General features: G+C 41.4%; 1 protein-coding gene across 7 annotated transcripts in view; it reads right to left on the bottom strand.

The window, feature by feature from the left end:
- Window positions 1-26,040, bottom strand: part of tenm2a (teneurin transmembrane protein 2a) — a 245,648-nt gene that overhangs the window by 44,675 nt on the left and 174,933 nt on the right. For all 7 annotated transcript variants that reach the window (XM_061685215.1, XM_061685221.1, XM_061685217.1 and 4 more), the window contains 2 exons: window positions 18,027-18,258; window positions 7,146-7,384 (listed from right to left, as the gene is read on the bottom strand). In XM_061685215.1, coding sequence (XP_061541199.1) covers window positions 7,146-7,384; window positions 18,027-18,258 — 471 coding nt within the window. The remainder of the gene's footprint in view (window positions 1-7,145; window positions 7,385-18,026; window positions 18,259-26,040) is intronic.

The following is a 26,040-nucleotide window of genomic DNA, read 5'->3' as shown; positions in this document are numbered from 1 at the left end:
CAACATGATACTTAGAAGTGTTTCTCGTTTTTACGTGAGACAAAAAAACACTCAAAATCCGTTTTAGTACAAATGTAGTAAAGCTCTACACCAATCACAAAATAACAAGCGTATTGTTAAATTAATACCTCTGATCCATTGTCAATCAAAACAGAGCTTATTAGCCTCTTAAAAGCAGACTTTATAAAAGAATGTATTTGATGTCATTAAAATAAAGGTGTACTTAATGTTGCTTGTACAGAGATAGCTACTAAGCCCACTTCCCTTTTTATGTGCCCACAATCTCATTGTTCTGTCTGCAGTACTCTCATTGGAAACAGTGGTGAAAGAAGATTTTCACTGCTTCAGGTCATCAATTTTCACGCCCTTTTAAATGTTTACAAAATGCTATCGTCCATGTATTAAATCAGCTTTCCTTTTTCTGCTGTTCTTTTAACTATGGATGATTTGTATGAGACAGAGGCTTTAGGACTTGCTGGGGTTAAATATGACGAGAAAGATAATTTGTCTCCTTTAAATTGTGTGTTCATCTGCACATGCCCCTAATGAAAACACACACACACACACGCAGGCTTGCACACACACGTGCACACCCACATTGAGTAACCACGATGGGACCTTCTCACCCAGCTGATGCAACCCAACTGAAACTGACTGCAATATAAAAAGGTTGCTCATCACAGCTACTACACCTGCATCGCGCATTAGAAGAGGGAACTCACTCAATCACGCAGCAGAAGTGGCTGCCTTATTGGCACTAAGATATTGAGACGGCTCCATGCAAATGTGGCCGTGTATTCACAAGACTCTTGCAAGAGTGTTTGTGTGCACGATGGGCTAAATGAAAGGAGATGTGAATCTGAGCGATGTCCTCCTTTCTGAATACTCATTTCCTTCTCGGATATCTCTACCTTATCCTCCCCATCCTCCTCTGCCTTGCCCATCCCCCACTTTCGCTGTTCCAAATCAACCCATTCTGCCACGTCTCATCCATCTTACCGGCCCACCCCTCTCATCGATCTGTATTAGAAACAGGATATGAGGAACTATGCTATCTTATCTCAGATCAGAGAGCGAGAGAGAAAGAGTGAGGGGAAATCAAGGACGGAAGAAGGGAGAACATGTTTTGGAGGCCAAGAGACAAAATGGGATAAAGCAAGAGAAGAGAGAAAAAGAGATTCTCTCATCCCTCTCCTGTTTCCAACACAGGACTAGTGAAGCACTGTGGGCCTAATTGGACTGACAATTGAGCTTCAATAAAACCCACACTAATGAATAAATGAATGAGTAAATAAATGAATCAAACAAGCCCATGCACGCTAATGCAAGCGATATTAATACAGCTCGGCCATGATGTCATTGAGGCTGCTAATTAAACTTTTTGTAGCAGCGCATATCTTATCCAACCTAAATATATATGGGTGGTTCAAGGATAAACACTGATGTTACAAACTCTTGTGCAAGCTGTCCGCTTGTATGGGTTGGACAATGGAGATGACCATTTATCCCTCAGGTGCAGATAGTGTAGCGCCTTGTGCGTGGCCCTGGCCCTGCCCTTTTTCCTGGACTCGCAGAGTGTGATAAGAGTCTCACCTTTGCCAGTACGACAGGCCCTGCTGCTATGGACACGAGCTCCATGGCTGATCCTCATGCCCAGGTTCTTGCATATCACCATATGCCCGACTGTGCCTTCACCTTTGCACAAACTCACACTAAATGGATGAGGACATGTACACACACAGACACACACACACACCTACTCACTGGCGCTGGCATGAGCGACACATCCTGACCTCTAGCTGTTCTACCTTGGATAAGCAGAAGGGAAGCCACATGCAGAGGGATCAGATACTTTGGGGTCAAGGAGCTCGGTTTGGAAAGAAGCCGCATTGTGAAAGCTGTAAGTTTGACAGTCACACATTTCCCGCCCACGAGGTTGTTTTTGCTCTTACTTCTCATTATGAAAACGGTAAGGGAGCCAAAACTGCAAAAAAAATAGTCAATCTTGCAAGAAGTATTGCTTACACCCTTGTTATTTGATTTGAGTGAATATTTCAATAAAACAGTACTTTACGGTTCCTTACACTAGCATCTGCTCCATTTGCACACTGATTGAGGAGTATCTGTAACATTTGCACGACCAACATTGTCCCAGATTATCGCACTACTCGTCACTTTAAACTGCATACACTCCTTGAAGTCTCGGCGCCCTTTGCACAATGGTCATTGCACCGGACTATTGCAATATTAGTCGTTCGAACTGCTCTAAGTGCTAGAGGACTCTGCATCTTTTTGCACAATTGTTTTTTGTCAATGTCTTTATGCCTCCAAAGTGTTCTGTAAATTGACTGTCTGTTGTACTAGAGTGGCTCCAACTACCGGAGACAAATTCCTTGTGTGTTTTGGACATACTTGGCAAATAAAGATGATTCTGATTCTGATTGTGACTTCTCTTTACAGCAGGAAATTGTCATCCCAGAATCATTTTGTGTCCCCTATTAAACTCAGAAGGAACTGTTTCAAAATCGGACTTTTGTCAATGGTATCCAGTAATGGTGGTTTGAGAATCACCAGCCAGAGAATACTGCACGCGTGCGAGGTGGCAAATGATTGTCTTTTTAAAATAAACAATATTCCGCATATTACACAATGCAGGCAGGCTACTAATAAAGCGTGAATAATCCGAAGTAACTGTGATAGCGTTCACTAAAAAAAGGTACTTAATTTTCAGTTGCACATGATTAAAATGTAGTAAATGTATGTAATTTTCCTCTCTTTTCCTCGAAAATAATCAAATAATATATGTAAGTTTAAGACATTTAAATCATGTGCAACTGATGTACATGTTCCAATTCAGTCAATTCAAAGGATTTTTTTTTCAGTGTTGGAATTGTGGGCCAGTCATGAGGGATAGAAAGTGGTTTACAGGCATGAAGGTTATAGCTGATGGCGCACACACACACACACGCACACAGACACACACACACACGCACACACACAGATGCACACACGAGTGTATGTGTATGTTTAATGTATGTGTTCTCATTCATCAGTAGTAACAATACCATGTGGAACATGCCACATATTTGGCCATCAAACTCACAAATGTGGCGCATGCCTGCAAAGGTGACATGAGCTCCTTCGAGCAAGTTTCATTTTAGTCAAGGGTGCACCTGAGACTGTTTGCATGTAACCATGCACATTCACATGACCTCCATCTTTCATGTGTAGATCAAGCAGGGTTCCTTCTTCTTTTCACTCTTTTAATTTTCAATCTTCAAATCCTTCTCACTTCTTTTGTCATTATGGCCCTGTTGATGTCCTTCACAGTCACTCCGTCCTTTCGTTGACTCTGTCACACTCCCTCTGTTCTGTGCTCGCTGTGATCAATTAAGAAACATTAATCCCACTGATATACCAGGAGACATAACCTCAGGAGGGTGCTTTCCCCTTCATCTCTCCTCTTCTCAGTTTCTCCTCTCTGCACCTGACTGTCTTGTCACTCCTAAAACCACCCTCCATTACTTCAGCCTCTTCTCTAGTAAGCAAGCAACACACCCTTTTTGGAGTAAATCACCTTCCCTCCACCACAGAGTCGTTTGCCCTCGCCTCTTATGGTGCAGACAGTGACATAGCAGCCCCAGCCTCACTCCTCTCGGTGTCTTCAGTCATCAATCCTTCTTTCCTTTCCCGCTTACGTTCTGGCATCATGGTGACAGTGACACATCTCCCTTCTTCTCATCTGCCCTCTCTGCTCCAAACTCCATTACACCCATTTCTCGTTTTTTTTTTTTTTTGCCCTTTTGCTTTACTCTGTCGGCGGTTTGCCATGCATGACGACGGACCTGCATCTGCTCCTGTATGCCAACCGTTCACCTGTATCCTAGCAACAACCTCTCCTTATGCTCTGGTGCATGGAACAAGTAAAGCAGGCGATGGGCAAATGGAGAACAATTACTCTCATTTTGTCGTTTAGCACAATCATGCCTTCACATTAGACCAATACACTCAATGCTGTACAACAGCAAGAACAGTCCAGGAATGAGCACGCATGCACGAACGAATATAAGCAAGTGCACACGGTTGTCTAAATTTGTCATCCACTTGGCTTTTTGGAAGATCAACTTCAAATAGTCTCAAATTGTTCTCTAATTTAGTCTCTTGTCTGTTTTAACGGTTTGAAATTACCTCCTTTCCTATAAGAATGTCTGAGAAGTTCTGAAGTTCTACTCGTGGTCTAGAAAAATAATGAGAAAGAAAAACAATATTTGAAGGCCTTTATATTCTCATGGTAACACAATGAGAAGTAAGTTACACCATCCTGTCGCTTGTGCTCACACAAAAATGCACATACACTAGCAAATAAAAAAAAGTGCTGTTCAGGCACATGTGTCCTGGTGTAATTTATGAGGGGGGCTCCCGGGCGAGCGCCTCAGAGAGGTCCTCTTCACGCTGCATGGCTCTGGGCACTCTGTTCAATCCTGCCTGTAAGCACCATGCTCTAGATACGCACACATACACAGCATAAAAACAATGTAGAAAATCCCCTTATGAGCGGTGAACTCTTTCGACTGAAACTCACTGCACGATTACCGCAACAAAAAGCTAGGTAAACACAAGGGTTTCAGGCTTGGCAGCTCCGATAGAGCTCTGTTCAGCTCAGACAAAACATCAAAACCATCCATTTACAACAGCTGAAAACAGCCTTGGAGTTTTCCAAATTAAGAATAACAATAAGCTATTGTGTATTATATATTGAATTATAGCCAGCTCAATAATTATACAGCATTTGGAAAACAGATGTTTGAAATAGAATCAAATAATTCTTGAAAACTGAAGGACTCCATCCTTCAAATGTACGCAAGTCGGTTAAAATGCATTAAAGTAAACACAACATATTCAGTGTTCTGATTATATAATGCGGGTGACCTTTTCAACTACATAAAACCTTTTTTTTTTGCCACACAGATGAATGCATGAAATTTGACTACTGCATTTTCACCATCATAGGAGTGAACAGAGAACACCAGTGAGTCTTGCTTGAGGGCACCTCAGTCACGACAGCTAGATAGATAAATAGATACGATATGATCAATCAGTCCTAACAATTTCACATACACCCACCCACCCTCTGCCAGTCAGGAGAATCACGGGAAGGATTTTTGCTATTCAGCTAAGCCATGGATGCCCCATTTAGTTAATCAGAATGTCTATTTATTAAATGTTGCCCACATACACGCGTGGACTTTCCTCATTAGACACTAGCAATAGCTTATTAATATTATCTGAACTCATATCTCGTGCAATACAAATTTAAATGGATGTGTCCAACTATGCTAATACTAAATGGTGGGCAAAATGATAATTCAATTGCATCTACAGTATGTGCTTGTCAAGCATTATGGGGGAGGGATGTGGGGAGGACCGAGCCCCCTTGGCTACCCCAGCTGCACAGGTCCATGCGTGGTTGTCCAGTGCAGTGTGACCGTGAAAGCCCAGGAGAGAAAGGATCTGTCTTAATGCCAGGGGCAAGGGGCCTTGATCTGCTCAGAAGGACTCTCAAGGGCACTCTGTGGGGAGAGGTGAAGTGTGGCCACACACACACACACACACGAGTACACACACACGAGTACACACACACGAGTACACACACACGCATACTGTACCTACACATTTGCGCATCTATTCTACACACACGCACAACACATGCACACACATGCACACACACACACACACACAAATACACGCTAAAGTGTGCATCCAGACACATGGATGGCACACGCACACAAACACACACCTGAATATACGCTTAAATGCGCATCCACAGACATGTACGGCACATGCATACACACACACACACACACACACACACACACACACACAGACACGCACACACACAGATGCATACATGCACACGCAGACACTGAAATAAATATGGCATGTGCGCAAGCATTTGCACAGTTGCATTCTTGACAAATCCAGGGGAAGGTAGCTGGGGCCCTATAGATGGAAAGATGGATGGTGATGTATACTGTATATACATGTATATCAATAATGTAAGACACATTCTAAATAAGTTATGTGAAGTCGATGAGGTGTGCGTTTCTTCTGATTTTGGAAAGGCTTCACAACCCCTCTCTGTTGATTTTTGTCTCTGGGTTAAGAGGCCAATCAAGGACTCGGAACAGCACCTACAGACACACACAGTTCGTTTGATTGTCTTCCCGTCTTGAACGCCAGTGAATCATGTCAGCAAACACTGGAAGTATGTTATAGATTAGTAAGCATGCATATAAGAATGCGTTCATTACCAGGAGTGCCCAAAAGTGGAGACTTGTGCATGTGTGGTCACAATAAATTGTGTGCTCCAGAACAAAGGATGAGGGTTGTGTGTGCCTGAAATTTATGAACAGATATGGGGGCCAGTCAAACAACATAGAACATTACTGATGGATTTCTATTAAACCCTGTTCTATTATTGTGGATTGGCGGATGAGAAGAAGGCAAGGTTGGTCTCAGTGTCCACCGACAGCTGCAGTCAGGGGAGGGATATATAAAGGGCTCGGGGTAGAGATATATAAAGGGATAGAAATTGGGGATTCCCTTGTGCATTATCTGATTATTGCCCATATCACAGAGAACAACACCAAGTGAAGTCAGCTGATTATTTGCTACAGTGCAGTGACTTCACTGTAAAGTTGTTAGTCTTTTATTTAGAAAAAGGAATGTAAAAACTTGCACAACTGAAGAATATATTTTATGACAAAGGCATTGTGTTGAACAAAACTGTCATTATCACTGTCATTTTATTTGGTTTTCAGTACTAGAGAATTGCTTTTGAAAGTTACATGATAATGTGTTGAGTAATGTGTTCAGTTTTGCTGGTTGTATTGTAATTAAAATAATGTATGTGTGAAATTATTCATATATTTCAATCCTTGGTTAATTCTGTGAGCCCAGTCAATGGAAAACAAATTAGATAAAGTTTGAGGACCAAACGGTTCTCCCCTGAGACCAAAAATGTTACGTGCATCCCAGTTTATTACGTTCACCTGCACTGTGTGTTTGTTTAATTCCTAATGGGATATATTATTCAATCCATAAAATGGAATTTCTTGATTGGTGATACTCAAAAGACCGCTCACCGATAAGGTAGGACAATAGGATGGCCAGCAGGGCAGCTGCAGCAATGGCCGTCACCGCGGCACATTTCCAGCTGCAGTACTTGGAAGGCTTCTTTAGCTTGAAGGCCGATCGGGAAAATGTGTTTCTGGGTAGCAAGCGAGGGGGCGGAGAATACACTGTTCCAGAAGTGAGAGGGTAGCCGGGAGACGAGCTACTGAACAACGGGGTGGTCCCGGACGATGTCTTGAATAAGAAGTGCCTGAAGACAAGAAAACAAGACCCAAAAGATGTTAGTTGTCAATGCTGAGGGTGTGTACAGCGTCATACCAACAAGGTGATTTTTAAAACACATTTTTTTCCTATACATTTAGCATATTTAAGTGTATTAAAATCTCATCGCTTATGCATCAGAAAGCATGGCCTAAGTGGTGGCTATTGCACATGGCAGCTTGAAAATCCCTTTCCATGTGAACTGAGGCTGTTGTTAAAATGCCGTTGGTTGCGGACATGTCAGAATGTTTTGATCCTGGAGCAGGGAAGATAATTTATTTTATATATATATATATATATATATATATATATATATATATATATATATATATATATATATATATATATATATGGAAAAAAAAGATATGTGTGGATTAAGCCTTGTAAGCAAAACATGGATTAGACACTACAAATGAGCACTGCGATTTTAGTCAGTTGGGTCACATATGTGCAACTCTTGGTCCAATTCCTCCCGCCGATATTCTCTTCTCGCCATATGATTTTGAACATGCTTGAACTGATTGTGTCTCCAGTACGGCCCGTTCCATGCCAAGGTCACTTTTGAACCATCAATACTCTTATATTTCCCCTAAATGCCTTTGCTATGCTTCTGTTCACACAACTTATATAGGCCTTCACATATGATGGCTGTGGAGAATCTTTGCTGTTCTCATTGCCCCAGTGGGGTCAAGGCTCAGAAAGGATAAAAGAGGAATCTAAACCATCATCCCTTCGCTCATATTACCCATTATCCTCTGCTATTGCTGCACCTGCTCACACAGTGCACAGCCCCTTCTGCGTTCTCACTTTCCATTCAACACTTTCCATTCTGTTCTTTACCCATTTCCAATGATATTATTTTTTCTGACAGCATAAAAACATCTTTCATTATGCATCCCTTCATTCTCCTATAAATATATTTTCTTCGAACTCTTTCTTTTCAGGCTTACATTGCTTTGAGTGACAAGCAACATTGTAGACATGAAAAAAATGAAACAACGGACTTGAAGAAACTTTTTCACAGCACACAGGAAAAATACTTTGTTACACCTTTGTGGCACCTTTCACCATACTCTGTCACGCATGTACAGGAAGTGAGGAGGTACCACGGACTCCCTCAGGTGAATGTGACCGATCAGAGGAGGTGAGGTCACTCCAGCCTCAAAGAAGACTGAATACAGACATTTTTAGTCAGGATTGCTTCTGTGTGTTTGTGTGTCTTTGTGAAATGTGTAGGACTCTTTCAGTGACAACACGCATTTTTGCTCAAGGATACCTCTATGAAACGTGTTAGAACAATAGTTGTAATTTACATAAAACAAAATTCTGCTAACAATCTGCATGTAAAGGCTATAGTAGTGTAACATCTACAATTGATTTGAAGACTCATTCCATTTGTCTGTGTCTGCTGTATTTCTCATAAGTCTGGTGATCCTCCATGAGAACCGACTTTGACTCTGTAGTTGGACAATGGACAATGACAATGACAATGGACAATGACTACGGATGTCCCGATCCAACTTTTTCACTTCTGATCAGATACCTATATTGCAGCCTTGTGTTTTGGCCAATACCGATATCGGTCTGATATGATTTCAGCAATAATCATTAATAATTTACGCATTTTGTCGTATGAAATGTTAGAAAAGGCTTGATCAAGTGATATTACTCAAACAGAGAACAATAATCAGCAACAGTAGGTATGAGGAAAAACCGACCCATTATTAACCCCTTGTGAGTATAAGGCGGTACAGAAAATGGATGGATGGATGGGTTCCATAAAATAACTGCTGTGCAAATCTTGACCTCTGATGGGCAGTGTGGTGCACGCAATGAGATACAAACTTGCAGTAACAAAGAAAGTAGAATAACTCACGATCGAATATTGTTAGTATAACTCGTTTTTCATGAATTTTGAAGAATATATGCCAGAGAGTATTGGTGTACTGCCTGTTTATGTGTTTATGCAGCATTTGTGTATCAATATGAACAACATTTTTGACTCTCTAAACTATTAATGTCTGTTTTTTATGGAACCAACACAGAAGGATGCTAGTTATGACAAGGAGGGAAAGTGTAATGACAACCACAGAACTGGAAATGTAATCAGTTGATATGTAAGAAAACATTCACAATCATGTACTTGTCTTAAAAATACAATATAGCTCGCCAAAAATAACTATTAAAGAGGAGGGAAAATGGAATGTACACCGGAAAGAGAGCTGTGATTTGCCTTCATGTGAAATGACTCTCCTTCTATAATTCCAGTCAAACTTAGATTAATATGACTTTGAATTATATTCCAAATCAGTTTTTCTTCATACCAAACTGTCACATATGTGTAAAATGAATTCCTCGTCTATCCATCCATTTTCTGAGCCGCTTATCCTCACAAGGGTCGTGGGCGTGCTGGAGCCTATCCCAGCTATCTTCGTGCAGGAGGCAGGGCACACATAAACAAACAACCATTCCCACTCACATTCACACCTAAGGACAATTTAGAGTCTTCAATTAACCTACCATGCATGTTCTATTTTTGGGATGTGGGAGGAAACCGGAGTGCCCGGAGAAAACCCACGCAGGCACGGGGAGAACATGCAAACTCCACATAGGCGGGGCCGGGATTTGAACCACGGTCCTCAGAACTGCTCTAACCAGTCAACCACCATGCCGCAAGTCCTCGTCTAGTGTAACATAAAACATTACAAACAAACACACACACACACACACACACACACACACGCACACAAACGAAATTCAATCTTTGGATAAGCATGTACGGCTGCTAATCCTGAGGGAGGCTTGCTAGCACCAATCGGTAGATGCTTAAACAAAAAACAGCGAAAAATAAAACCAGTGTAGAATTTTGTGAGGCTAACAGAAGACAAAAGAAAACGTTTTTTTCGGGTGAGGTGTATGACATGCAAGAAAAAAAAATATTATGGTCACAGGGAGCTGGAGCTTATCCCAGCTGTCTGTAGGCAAATGGTGGACTACACCCTCAACCAGTCTCGAGTCAAACACAGGCACAGATAAGCATACACACATTCATTGAGTGGAAACTAAATCCTAGCTGCCTACGTTATCCGTGAATGACAATTATAGCATATTTTCTTGGGGGTGCTATTGGTATTCCAGTGGGAGCTATAGCAACCTTAAGCACCTCCTGGTTCTGCTCATGCTTGGCTTCTATGTACGTATAAAGTACGATGCACATGTTGCATGTCATGATTTTTTTTTGTCTATTTAATGGACCATATTGTTAATATCGTCAGTGTTTTTTTAATGAATAGTGTATGGCCTAATTTCTGTCCACAATACTAGCAGTGCGTATTCATTTAAAATATGTCAGTGTTCCTTTTTCCTCCTCCTTGGCTTTAGGTGTGAAATTCCGACTAGTCGTAATCCACCGCTGTTGCTGGATTTGCTGACTGCTATTTAATATATGATTAACTAGACTCGACTGTGTGATCGGCTGTATCATTTTGATGTCTTTAATAACTACTCATCTAAGAACATTCAGTGAAAACAGGTGATGTGTTCAGAGCATGACGATATTGTGTGGTAATAGCATTCCACTCTATCAATTATTCAGTCAGCCTCTACTGTCTCTCGCCCTCTCATCATTGCGTGCCACTGATTGTTGGATCAGCATCCTCTTTTCCACTTTCATGGTCCTCCTTTTTACCTGTCAAGTGAGTTTCGTGACAACAAGAGAAGACTCGACAGAAAGAAGCTGAAAAAAGGCGCAGACAAAGAAACATGAGGTTACTCTCTAAAAATAGCTGCCTCTCAGTGACAAACCCATCAATATTAATATGCATGCATAAGCTTACACAAACCCAAAAGTAAGGACCCCTGTGTTTACATGCACGCACGCACCAAGGTCATCCAGCGTGTGCCTTTGCTTCAACTCATTTTTACCACCCGTGATACTGCTGGCAGTAATTAAACACAATGCAACTGATTTGTGTAACAATAGGCAAATTACTTGCATTCTACGTGAGACAATGCACAGTATATGAGATATATGCATTTTACTCATTCATTAGCTTTACTGCGTGCAGAGGGGCCACTGTGAGCTTGGTGTGAGATGAATATATGTCTACAAGCCATACTAATTACTACTAGGAATGTAAAGTGTCTAATGTACTCTGGGGAGGTAATTGACATTGATTTATGTTGCAGAGGACCACGGAGGGTTTCTATCATAGTAGGCAGCTGGCAATCACAGCTATGTATCATTAAATTGGGTTATTTGTGTGTTCGTGTGTGTGAGTGTGCGTGTCTGTGTGTGTGCGTGCGTGTTTGTGGATGTGTGTGAGCACTGTGGAATTGTCCACGTTGGTCCAGCATGGAACCGTCACACATAATTAGAGAGTGCTGACAGAGACCCCTCAGCTACACCCTTTTCCTCCCGCATGGCTAGAAGCAGCAAGTAACGACTGCTACCCCGCTGTCATCTAATGCATGCAACTCACACACACACGAGGAGCAGGCACAAACTAACTCACACACTGACACGCAGGGACTACTGCTCACGCACAAACATTCACAACTGATGTGGTTTTCTTTCATGAGATTTCCCTGCATGTGCTTGAAAACACTTATCTTGCATCTGTATGCAAAAAAATGAGAAGAATGGAGGATGGACAGGAGGCTGAAGATTAGAAGAACGGTTGATCTATTTTCAATCATTTGCAACCCCATTGAGAGAATAGAGGACCTGGACAATTAACCACAGAACAGAGAGCGTGCTGGGTAATTAGCAGGAAGTCAAAGCTAGCATTTCCCTTGAGCGAAGACGTCTTTTGCAAACATGTACACACATCTTTATTTCTTAGTTCACAAACATGTGGTTGCTCTGGATAGTATAGTGAATCGTCATCATCAGAGGACAATTAATGAGAATTCAACTTTGGATGGAGCCAGATCTGAGCGTTAAACAAAGGGCTCAAGGATGTCGCCCCGAGAATTGTTTCCAACCACAATTATGGGAATAGATACAAAGCAGAAGGACAGATGGATGAAGAACAATGGCCATTCATTTGATGCATGTTCTTCTGAAGGAGGACATGATTGTTTATGAGAGATCTAATGCATCCATGTTATCTCATATGGTGTTTTTGTTTTCATTGTACATACTACAATATAATAATAATGTTCAATTGGCACAGCTTGCAACTATATTATTTTTTATCTGAGATAGCAACAAGATGAAATCAGTAAATAGTAAGAATATGGTGCCATACCGTACTGCTCTTTGTCAGGTCATGAAAATAAAAAAGTTGGGTTCATGTTTCAAGGAGGAGGAGAGAAGGCTGCCACAGTGCAGGCTGAGAGGGGGAGAGTGGGCGACTGTTATAAGGTGCTTGTGAAATAGCAGTGAAAAAAAGTGTCGGTGTTAAACCCTCTCATCGGGAAAAGTGTGGGTGTTGAAACACCTCCCCCACCTGACTCCACTCCAATATCAGGCCAAAGCTATTACATTTCTGTACCATTGTTTTTGTTGCTTAGAGCAAATAATTCCGATAAGCTAAAATGGCCTCACGTTTGGGTATTATAGTGGCACCTCATGCTTTGATGTACACTTAACAGCTCATGAATGAGTGTGTTTTTTTTGTAGTATGCTCATAGATTCACAATTTATTATTCCAGTCCACATCAACCCATCAAAGTCCTTATGGCCTGAAAAAAAGACATCCAAAATACAAGAACAGATAGGATATACACAGTGGTGGATATGAATATTGTTTTGTTTTTACTGCTCCCATTTATTCATCCCCTGTAGTTCCTTAAAGTAGCAACTCCAAATCTGTCCCACAGTAATGCAGCGGATGGTAACCTAGCAGCCCAACCCGCTTTGCTCTCTGCTACTCCATCCAGATAAATTGAAATTTTGCACCCATCATATTGATTGCATTTCTCTCCTTGAGTTGGGGCCATGGGCGTGAGCAGGGGTATGACCTGAGAATACAGTTCAGGACTGAAAACCCATATCAGTTTCCCAAGCAAGAGATGAACCGTAAATCTGGTGTTTTATAACAAAACACCAGCACAAATCTGAATGTGCGCTTACTTACAAAGCAAGGTTTTGCACTCTTGCTCAGAAACATACACAATGTCACACAAACTCTATAGTCTTATCTCACACCAGTAAAATAATCCATGTTCTACCCAGGCTTCCTTTTTATCTCCTCTCTCACACTCCCCAAACAATTTACTTCTCTCACAATATTTTCTTGTCTCCCCATCTATTTCTCTCTCTCACCTCTACTGAAAACTGTATCTTCCAATTTCCTTAGCTCTCTCCCTCCTACTGTGTATTTCCAAGTTATATTTATTTTTTCTATGCTAAATCACGCCTCCTCCCTAGTCTGTTTTCATCTCTTGCTTCCATTGCCAGTCATCCAGACCCTGGGGTGTCGTGAGGTGATCAATCTTCATCCTCTCAGTGCTGTCGCACTATAGGCTCAAGCCAAAAGACACATACATGCACATAATCGCAACAACGAGTGGATGACAAATGCCAAGATTTACATACAATTCCAATGAGGAAAGTTTGCATTCAAGTACACAAGCACAGACACTGATAAACACACGAAGGCACAACATGTCATCATTACCTTATTGTTCCATTTTATAATGAGATATGTTCCACCAATATACTTGTGGACTTTGACTTGATTTTGAGTATGTGATTGTGAAACCCCAGCCACATTCTGTCATTGTAACTGGCAACAAGGTGTAGGTATCAACTCCGTACTCCTCAGGAATGCTTCTACCTTTTCAAGGTCTAACCTACCCAAACCTATAACATGATTGAACCAACCACTGCATTTGGGACAGTAACATTGCTGTTTCTATCACACCAATACAACAGCTAGTAACCTCAATGAAAGCAGGAATAAAATCACAATTCCAACAACACTTTACCAAACCTTTCAAAATATACTGTCTCTTTGCTGGAAATACATCAAATGGGGTAAATCTCGATTCTAAGATCCAATACAAGATGATAAAAATTCTGCCTTTTGTTTATTATTGCGGGTATAGAAGGTTGGTCAAGCTGCACTCCATCAGACCAAAATATGTTTCCAATATTTCACCCTTGTAGCTAAAAAACTACTACTGCTACTTTATATGATGCAGTACAGTACAGACACACACTGAAGAGATGATCAAATCTGAGCAATGTTTTTAATTGGTGTTGTTCAATTTTACAAACGTACCTTATGTTTTGGTAATATTCTGTATTTATGACAGTAACAATGACTGCAAATGACTACTGTGACTACATATAGCTCCTGCTGAAAGCCATAGTTACACCAGACATCCACATGTACACATGCATCAGTACAGTGTGAGCATAAAGCCGCGATCAGTGAAGCTGAATTAAACATAGCCAGGCCTCATTAATGTTGCAAAGGGCCGGCACACTAGGGAACACATCCAAAACCATCAGTGCTGGAAAGCCCCTGTGCCCAGCAGGAAAAACACAACTACAGCTTAAGGAGTAAATGCTCAAAAACGTGCAGATGCAAGAGAGCATACAGTATATGCTGCGTCACTCCCACCACATGCCGCACTGCAACGCCCCGCAGGAAGGCTCCGCCCCATAAGCGCTCTTGTGCACAGGGAAGAGAACATTTGTTGGGCTAAATGAATGGTTTCTATCACCTCCTTCTTCTCTACAGGTAGAACGTAGACAGAGAGCAGACTAACGGCAATGTGCTTTGAAAGTTTTTCTCATGATGAAGAGGAGGTTACATTGGAGTAGAAGGTGTTGAAATTAAAATGTCTCTCTAATGTCATTCTATGAACAAAATCACATTATTCACTAAGTGTGTGTTTGATGGATATATGCACCTCATATTCTGTAGGAATGCATTTCCCGGTTTGCTCTTAAAGGTCCTGTATTTTGGCTATTTAGACCACCACATAGTGCCACTCTAACATGGACTTAGTATAAAAGTGTCAATTTCATTACAAAAAACACCTTGGTTTTGTCATACTAGTATGCATAAAAGGCCCCTCAGACAGCTACTTCTGTTTGTATCCACATTGTCCATATTTGGCTAAAATCGCTTCCTTTCCTCTGATTGGTTGCCTCTGTGTAGAAGACCCAGTTGTGAGCGCACACGTGTTATTATGTTGACAGTGCTGGCTCAGGAGCGGAGAGGGAGGCATAGATCTTCGCTAGTGATGTCGGTAAGCTTGAGAAATTCAAATGAACTGATTTCAGGCCTCTTGGCAGAAAAACGTCTGGAGCGCAGGAATGTGTGGACAATTTTAATACATATTTCACGTTTACTGAGGCACCATAGAGCCAATCTGACATCCCAAATACTAGAAAAAGTTGGTTTGGTAAAATATGAGACCTTTAATGTGATGAAATGTTTCCTGATTGAGACATTTGACGGGGCAGTGAAAAAACATTAAATACGTAATTCCTAGATCTCCCTCCTTAAAATGTATTGTTTTTTAGACATGCAAAACTGCATCTTTTGAACAAAACATTTTTTTTAAATTAAAACTGTAGTTTAATATTTTTATGCATATTTTATTATTTATATTTATTTATTGGATTAATGTTCTTGTGTTATTACTGTAAAATATCTGCTGCTTTTTGGCCAGGTTTGTTTTGAAAAAGAGACTTTATATCTCAATAAGCGTTTTACCTGGTTAAATAAAAACATAAAAAACTGTACACCACGCTGCTGTTTCACATCCTAATATGGTTTTATTCTGCATACTTATGATCAGTGTTGGGCAGTAACGTAATAAGCAGCGGGGTTAATAGTTTAACTACATTTCTCTGTAGCATGGTCTTAAGAGAATCAGAATCTTTTTTATTGCCATTGTCAGTGAAAGATACATTCGCAACTAGGATTTTTTTCTTGGTCCAATGGTGTGACAGATGGCAACAATAAAAATACAATAAATAGGATAGTATAAATAGACTAACAAGAAAAAACTAAACAATGGGCAATAATGTTGCTGTTTGAGTTAAATAGCTTTAATGTGATGAAGCTACATCACATGACAAGGTAGCGTCTGCAGGCAGTTCTCAACCCTATAAATGCATCTCTTCTGTTACTCAGCTGGAGACGATGGCAGAGGAGGGGGCAAAGGTGTCTACATGTGAATCTCCCTGACCATACCTTAACAAATGCATTTTACTTAGCTAATTCTTACAGAAAACCTTTGTTATAAGTTCCAGTGTTTACTGTACAACCACAGAAGGAAGGTCCTGCCAACATCCAAGATGTCCAGCACAAATTTAAGGATACACATTCTGGTATTTCCCAAAGTTTAAGCAACAATCGTCAGCTAATTAGCTAGTCATCACAACTCAGTCAGCAAACGTAGCGCTAGTTAGCAACATTTCTTTGGCAGCAATTCAATACAAATGTGCGTGTGTGGATTTACGTGTGTGTGTCTCTGTGCGTGTGTTTGTGAAGGGAATCTAGACAGGAAGATCAAGGTAGGAAAAATGAGATAGATGAAGTTGAAAATTAAATTTTCAGAAATTTTTTTTTGTTTCTTGTTGTGGTCATTTTAATAATTATTTTGATATTTTATAATAAAAAAAGTCTTAAATTAATAGTTGAGAATGATGACCACATCTGCAACTGTAATGATTATTTGTTTTTTATTTTCTTTAGCTATTTTATTGTAACATGCTACATTTCTCTGTTGTGTAGAGTCAGTGTAGTGAAGTTGAAGTTAATGTAGAATAACTTGTAGTTTAGCTTACTATTCTGTCCAAGTAGCTTGCCCAACACTGTTTATAATATTATACAGCATACAGTCAGCTGTCACACAAGGAAGTAACAATGAGCATTGATATGTGTTTATAGAAAATGTATGTACCGTTTGTATGGATTTTAATGTAAATAGTCTTTTTTTATATATATATTTTGTTCAAACAGTTTGTCCTGAAAGTAGTTGCTGTTCAAAAGTTATATCTTCTATTTTAACAGATTACAATGCATATGGTAGCCTGAAAGAGCCATCATCATGAAAGTAAATGTCTCTGTATCACTGGTTTTACAACACAGCTACAACTGACGTAAGTACCATACTGTATATGACAATGGCATGGAGATGGGGTTGGTAAATAATGGTCAGGGTCAAAAACTCCATGTGCCTCTTTTAGTATCCTGAAGTGCAGTTTAGAGTAATAGAAGAAATATCAAAATGTTTTATTGACAAGTAATTTATTTGCTTAATTTGATTAATTATAGTAAAATTGGATATCGAGAGCTAATATTGCACCAGCTGCATGACTTTGGAGGAGCTCCCTCAGTCTGAGTATGAGTGTGATCAGCTACATATTTTTATTGTAGCTGCTTGAAAGTGTATTTTTTTCCCCCTTACAGTATTCCTATCAATTATGTAAAACATTCTGGACCAGTACTACTTCCTCCACAGCTTTTATTATTTCTCTTAACAGTTCTTTCTAACATCATCATCCTGTGCTGACAGTGATGATGCTTAGCAGCATGTCTCTGGGCTTTCATTCCTCACTATTGATTACTGGGCTGCACTTACTGCCAATGGCTGTGGATATCAACATCAGCTAAACATATTGACTAAAAATAGAAGCAAAGACAAAAATCTCTGACCTGGTTTCTAGTGGGACATTGCTGTTGAGCACCCAGCTGTCTTGGAGCTGCACAGACTCGGGAGTGGTGGGTCCGTCTCCGGTTCCAGGTGCTGGTGCGTGAATGGGGTTGCGTCCCGCTCTCAGGGTGTTTCTGTTGAGGCTGTTTGCAGACTGGTGCGACAAGGTGTGATGGTTGTGTGGAGGGGGCAGTGGAGGGCGTAGTTTGGACTGGGTGTGGTGGTTGGCGACCCCTGGAAGAAGACAAACATTTGAACATCAAAAGAACATTCACACCAAAAATAAATTGCAGAAAGAAAAGACTGTTAGGACAACAGGTGAGTCAAACTCAGCAAGAAACCATTAGCGCTTAATGTTGGGCAATTACGGTGGTAAAGCAGGTGTCATAATTTCAAAGGTGAGCATTCATTAATACAGAATTTTCTGCAACACAGATATGAATCAAACCATCATTTAGATGCACTTTCATCTTTAAATATTGTGTCCAATGTTTAACAGCTCTTTAACTTCAGAGGTAAAGTGTGTGTGTGTGTATGTGTGTGTTTGTGAGCAACATTATAGCACTCAGCATAGAACGCTCCCTCTCTCATCCTTGCTCTTAGACTTGGGCGAAACATGTCAGCGAGAAAACAATACTGGCCGTTCCAGCACTGAGCTAATGGACTGTTGAGTGAGAGCGCTTGAAAAACAAACCCAGATGACCCATTCATACATCCCATTTCGGTCTGAGGCTCTGTGTGTGCGTCAGAACCAAGAGCTTGTATATTTGTGCATATAAATCAATAAACCACATATCGTACAGTAAGGGCATGCTTCACAAACAGATGCACATTCACAACTGATCAAGAATAAGCCATATGCAAAATATAATCAACAGAAAAAAAAAACCTTGATATCACTGATTTACTACTAAGTCAGATAAAGACATGATAGGATTATTGAATCAACTGTGATACAAATGACTGAACTTTCCACACGCATTGTTCGTTCTCATGATTGAACACATCTAAGCAGATAACACATTATAATGAGTCTATTTGCACGTTACCTTCCTAGTAGAAATCAAAAGACAAGACTCAGTTCATATAGTAGATGCAACATGAAGCGGCATCAAATAAATCTTTTGGAACACAGTCACATATGGTCTCTTTTACTGATCATCTCTTCCTGAATTTGATGAGGGGGAAAAAAAAGACAAAAGAAGAGGCGAAATGAATTGGCTGCTTCTCTTCTTCAGTATTTGTTATTAATAATTCTTCCTGAATGAGCATTCAGAGCACATACGGGGCAGTGAGCTCTCTTGTAATTCCAGCTGCTTGAAAGGTGACCTGCTTCCACCACCATTGTAGGGGCCACCCACATGCCACTGAGGAACATATGCTTGTGAAACGAGAGACGAAGAGAAGGAGACACTAGGAAGATGGAGGAGGTTTCACCTATTCTGAACAACAGAGACATAAAACATCTGTCTGAAAGACAATTTATGATAAACTCTTGCATCGAACATGCAGAGAGTGTAAATTCATATCAGAATCAGAATCATCTTTATTTGCCAAGTATGTCCAAAACACACAAGGAATTTGTCTCCGGTAGTTGGAGCCGCTCTAGTACAACAGACAGTCAATTTACAGAATACTTTGGGGACATAAAGACATTGACAAAAAACAATTGTGCAAAACGATGCAGAGTCCTCTAGCACTTAGAGCAGTTCGAATGACTAATATTGCAATAGTCCGGTGCAATGACCATTGTGCAAAGGGCGCTGAGACTTCAAGGAGTGTATGCGGTTTAAAGTGACGAGTAGTGCGATCATCTGGGACAATGTTGGTTGTGCAAATGTTACAGATACTCCTCAATCAGTGTGCAAATGGAGCAGATGCTACTCTGGCATGAGTGGCCAGTATATGCAAATAGTGCAGCATGGCGAGACAACTACAGTGAGTGCACGAGTAATACATAATTGGCCCCACAGAAATGTGACAACGAACTCAAGTCAAAAAATTGCCAGCTTGTTGTAATGGAATTATAGGTTAGGTGTTTAAGAAGTTGATCGCAAGAGGGAAGAAGCTGTTGGAATGTCTACTAGTTCTAGTTTGCGTTGATCGGTAGCGCCTACCTGAGGGAAGGAGCTGGAAGAGCTGGTGACCGGGGTGCAGACGGTCCGAGAGGATTTTGCACGCTCTTGTCTTAGTTCTGGCAGCGTGCAAGTCCTCAATGGTGGGTAGGGGGGTACCGACAATCCTTTTAAAATAGGCAAATGTTTCTTGTCCTCTGATTGTCCTATTTTGTCTTAAATCATTATATTTTTTCCCTTGTTGTTGGTGTCCTTTACTGATTTATAAAAGCACCAGGGATAAATGTTGCTCGCTAAAAGCCTTTGATAAATACATTTGGTGACTCTGCCTCTTTGCAACAGCGCTATAAATGTGAAAGAGCACCTCCTTGCACCCGATCTGCACAAATACTTATTTGGACCAAGAAAAAATATGTTGTTGGCATAGATAAAAAGTCCTGGCGACACGAAAAAGCAATAATGCATTCCCTCACACTGCCTTGCTCTCACTCTCTTATTTAAATGTGCAAACAAAAAAAAAACACATTTTCTGTTAAACTTCCTCCTGTAAATATTGATCATATTTTTGGTATCAAATTTTTTTATTTACATAAATATTGCAGCAGCAAGCGCTGTTTAGAGTGTCAGCCTCACAGTTCTGAGGAGCCGGGTTCAATCCCCGGCCCCGCCTGTGTGGAGTTTGCATGTTCTCCCCGTGCCTGCGTGGGTTTTCTCCGGGCACTCCGGTTTCCTCCCACATCCCAAAAACATGCATTAATTGGAGACTCTAAATTGCCCGTAGGTGTGACTGTGAGTGCAAATGGTTGTTTGTTTGTATGTGCCCTGCGATTGGCTGGCAATCAGTTCAGGGTGTACCCCGCCTCCTGCCCGATGATAGCTGGGATAGGCTCCAGCACACCCGCGACACTCGTGAGGAGAAGCGGTTCAGAAAATGGATGGATGGATGGATTGCAGCAGCATAGTGGAATAATGGTAAGCACATCTGCTTCACAGTAGGGAGGTCCCAGGATGGAATTTTGGCTGCGGTTGTCCTTTGTGGAATTTGCATATTCTCCCGAATTTGCAGGGTTTTCTCTCGGTACTTTGGCTTCTGCCCTCATTGTAAAAAAATGCTTCTTCGGTTAACTGAAGACTCTAAATTGTCCATAGGTGTGACTGTCAGTTTTTTTTAAATATACCATTCCAACTGAGGCAAAACAAGGAAAAAAATAATATACCAAATTATTAATTTATTAAACTCATTAGGGAAATGTGGAATTTTCCCCAGTTGAGTTTACTGAGGAGAAATTACGTGGGATTGTTTTTTGCTAAAGGAATACTAAAGGAATAAGATACATTAATGACTCATTGGCAATGTGTTGCAATGTTTTATCGCCGACACACACATATAATTAAATGCCTCACTGACTTTACCCGGGTTTTACAACCAGAGACTAATTGCTTTTTTTGTTGTTGTTTTTTTTTTCAACTTCGACACACGCAAGGGAATTATTTCAAAGAAATGAATGAACGGCCAAACGATAAATATAGAGAGCTGAGATAACGTTAGTCTGTCTGTATAACAAGGCCGACACAAGTTAATATTCATTTATTTTTCTTCACCTATACAGAACCACTGAAAAGAAAACATCAGATTAACAACCGGAGCAGAGGCAGTGCAAAGGAACAGTACACTTGGAGTAAATGATTCTGATAAAATAAAGATAGCAGACTGATCAATTTGAACTGTCCACTTACTAAAGTATAAGCTGCAGGTAGGCTAAGAGGTTGTTTAACCAGAAAGTCAGTTTGACAAAAGACAAAACATCTTGGTAAACAGAGCAAATAGGGAGCCGCTAGATCTCATTTTATTCCTCTGTCTTACTGTATCTCCCTTTGTTTTCTCTCTCTTTCACTCACTGGGCAAACAGCAAAATATTTTCTCAACAATCTCTATTGGTTTTTCTGCCTCACCAAAAGCTCAGCGCTCCTCTGACTGCTTTGTGGACAGACTCAGTTTATTCCCGCCACGTTCCTGGCGCCCAACGAACGGGACGATAGCTGTAAACCACAGGGTTTGGCTCCGGCTAATCCCTGGAAGTTCATTATGTCCCCCAATTCAAAGGACACTCATTCAGCAGAGCAGCATTAGCCTGCTAACCTGCCACCCCTGTAAAGAACACCTTCTTCTGTGTGTGTATGTGTGTGTGTGTGCTTGCGTGTATGTGTGTGTGAGTGTATTGCCAGCTGGCTGCAGCAACCAGCTGAGGCAGTTTTTTTTTGCAGCCCTGAATAGGCAAAGTGTTTATTGACATTTACTGTGGTTAACAGAGAAAAGTTGCTGGGTAGGACATGTGTGTGTGTGTGTGTGGAGGGGGATGATGTGGTGGTGGTGGTGGGGGTTGGTGGGGGGTATGGCAGAAATGCCCACTCAGCAGTTAAGCGGGATCATTGCAGGGCTGTACCGCCCCCTTCTCCTCAGTGCCTACCCTCTCTCTGTCCTTTTCACTCAATTTCTTAATTTCTTTCCCTCATTTGTCACATCCTCTGTTAAATCCCTTCTTTAACAAAAAAAGTTATCTAAAAAAAATGTTCTCCACAATTTTTGACTAACCGGTTCGAGAGCCATCTAGTTGCTGGCAAGTTTAAAAATCCACTTTGAGTTGATTTGGTTTGATCTTAAACGTTCCTCTGTGCATTAAATAATTTAAGCAGTACAATCGCACTGAAACACGCACATACACATGCACACATGCACATACACGCACACATGCACATACACACGCACACACACATTAACACACACACACACAGACACACACACACACACACACCGCCTCTGCCTTGGCGAGTCATCTCTGTCTAATTAGGAGGCAATAATCCACTAGAGAAGAGTCATCACGTTCAGCCAAAAACAAACTATGAGCACGAATCCAAGGGTGTATTTAACCCACACTCACACACACACACACACACACACACACACACACACATTTAAACACATAAGCGCCATAACGGGAATGTCACCCTTACATGAGCACAATTAGAAAAGATACGATTCGTGCACAATAAGAGAACATTTCTTTGGTTTTCCTTTGTTTCTGTATATTTGTTTCAACAAAGCCATGAAACATTTATTACGTTAGCAGTGACTTTAAGGTGACATCCCTGGCAGCAGAAGGCTAGTCACTTTGGGGCTAAAAATAACTTAGCTTTCCCCCATGCATAATGAATGGCGAGAGACACCGCTAACGTTAGCTCTTTCCAGGAGTGATCTGCTATGCTCCGTTTGGCCGTCTCAGCTCTCCTGGCATTCTGGGGAAATGTTCCCAGACAGGTGCTCTGAGCCAGATATTATTCCCATATAAACATTCGCAAACCTAATTCACAGCCAATCCACAGTTGTGTTTCGTTCCATTCAGCTGCCATGCTTGACTAAAAACACAAGTCATGTCTGTCCACCTGTTAGCTTTGGTAATGGCAGACTACTTTGCCAATCTACACAACCACACACACACACACACACACCCACACACACACACACACACACACACACACACACACATACACACACACAGGCACACACGCGCAGACACACCTAAACAGTATGTAGCTTCCTGCAGGATTAGCTCACCGCGGCCAGTTTCTGCTTGGCCTGGTCAGGCTCATTTCCTTCTCAGCGTCCACTCTCAACACGACCACATCCAACACACATATGGCGCAGGCCCTCATTCATGCAGACAGACATGCAGTCACATGCGGAGTGTTTTATTTAATTGCAGCCATTTACAAGTCCTCCAACATGCCAGGGTAGTGCCAGACTGCCACTCTAAACTCATTTAGAACACATTATAGACAACCAGAGCCGTTGACTCTCTCTGTAGTCATTAGATTGGCAGCTTTTCTCAATATTGTTCTTCCCACCATTTGAGCACCTCTCAGCATAGCCTTTCTTATATATATTGCCCCTTAGACTTTTTTTTTCTTAGATGTTTTTTTTTTCATTACATTCCGGTTATCTTAAAATTTTATTTGTTGCGTTTGTTTATTCAGTCTGTTAATGCTTTTATGAAAGAAGGCATGCCCTGCGATTGGCTGGCAACCAGTTCAGGGTGTACCCCGCCCCCTGCCCGATGACAGCTGGGATAGGCTCCAGCACGCCCGCGACCCTAGTGAGGAGAAGCGGCTTAGAAAATGGATGGATGGATGGATGGATGAAAGAAGTCATATTAAACAACTTCACAAAGTTTGTCGCCCTTGCTTGCTGCCTCTATGTTCATAAGTTCACCCGAGATTTGAAAGAGGCCCAGAACAAAAAAGTGTGGGTGTAAGTGAAAAAGCACAAGAGATTGAGCGAGTGCCTTTGAGCCTCACTTTCCCTCTTTGCCAGTGTCTGCCATTAGGGTTTCAGTGGCAGAGTGAATTTATTTGCTATGCGGTTACTGGGCTAATGATTGATGTTGCCCCAGCAAACAGTAAACCAATTAGAAGGCCGATGTAACGTCATTTTAAAAGCCTCCTAATCACGTTCTTCTTGAACCTGGGACCCCGGCCTACCCTAATGAAGATTTATACTGGATCAAAGGAGAGCCTAACACCATTAACAATAGATTGTATTCCACCAAAAATCACATTAGGACTTTCCCTTTCTCTCCCATCAGACCTCTGCTAAATATATCTGCTGATTACGAGTGCAGAGGAACAGAGGAATGGAGAAACAGGGGTGGAGAGACAGAGGTACATGAAGATAGCTATAGTTGGCCCACAGTAACTAATTGTTGAGACAAATGTGAATGCTGATGTACATCACTGTAGTTGCGTGTGTTCATGAGAGGGAAATAAATGGCTGCATGTTGCTGATACCAGCAGACAGGTCCTGTAACAGCCGTCAAGAGAATTTCGAGTGAGCTTGGAGTTGAGGACACCTAATTTAATATTCTTTTGTAAAAATTATTTTGTTTTTAAATTCATCACATCCTTACATGGGCGGCACGGTGACCGACTGGTTAGAGCGTCAGCCTCACAGTTCTGAGGACCTGGGTTCAATCCCCGGCCCCGCCTGCATGGAGTTTGCATGTTCTCCCCGTGCCTGCGTGGGGTTTCTCCGGGCACTCCGGTTTCCTCCCACATTCAAAAAACATGCATGAATTGGATACTCTAAAATTGCCCGTAGGTGTGAATGTGAGTGCGAATGTTTGTTTGTTTGTCTGTGCCCTGCAATTGGCTGGCCACCGGTTCAGGGTGTACCCCGCCTCCTACCCGATGATAGCTGGGATAGGCTCCAGCATGCCCGCGACCCTATTGAGGAGAAGCGGCTCAGAAAATGGATGGATGCATGGACATCCTTACATTTCATTCTGTGCAGAAATACTCATGGCATACTATAAAAATATCCATCCATCCATTTTCCATGCCACTTATCCTCACTAGGGTCACGGGCATGGTTGAGCCGATCTAGGCTGACTCTGGGCGAAAGACGGGGTACACTCTGAATTGGTCACCAGCCAATCGCAGGGCACCTACAGTATACAGTAAACAAACAACCATTCACACTCACATTCACACCTATGGCCAATTAAAAATAGTGTCTTCAGTCAACCTAGTATGCATGATTGTGGGATGTGGGAGGAAACCGGAGTACCCGGAGAAAACGCACACGTACGGGGAGAACATGCAAACTCCACACATGAGAGGCTGGATTTGAACATAGCACCTCAATGGCAGAAAAACTAGTTGCTGAGACCTGGATCACCGCTTTCAATTTATTTATTCAGTTTAAAACTGTCCTGTTTAGCTGTTAGGTCAAGCAGCAAAAATGTCACTTGTTTTTACACACATATGCAAACTTGTTGGTATCCTTTTCGTAAAACAACAACAAAACAAATAATCCCACCATGGTCAGTGAAATAACCGGCGGAACCAGGAACCAGGAATTTTTTAAATTAACAAAATAAAATTGTGC

Source organism: Phycodurus eques, chromosome 9 (genome assembly GCF_024500275.1).
Source record: "Phycodurus eques isolate BA_2022a chromosome 9, UOR_Pequ_1.1, whole genome shotgun sequence".
In the NCBI taxonomy this organism is placed as follows: domain Eukaryota; kingdom Metazoa; phylum Chordata; class Actinopteri; order Syngnathiformes; family Syngnathidae; genus Phycodurus; species Phycodurus eques.
The sequence above is the reverse complement of the archived record's forward strand: the minus strand, read 5'-3'. Positions and strand labels throughout refer to the sequence as shown.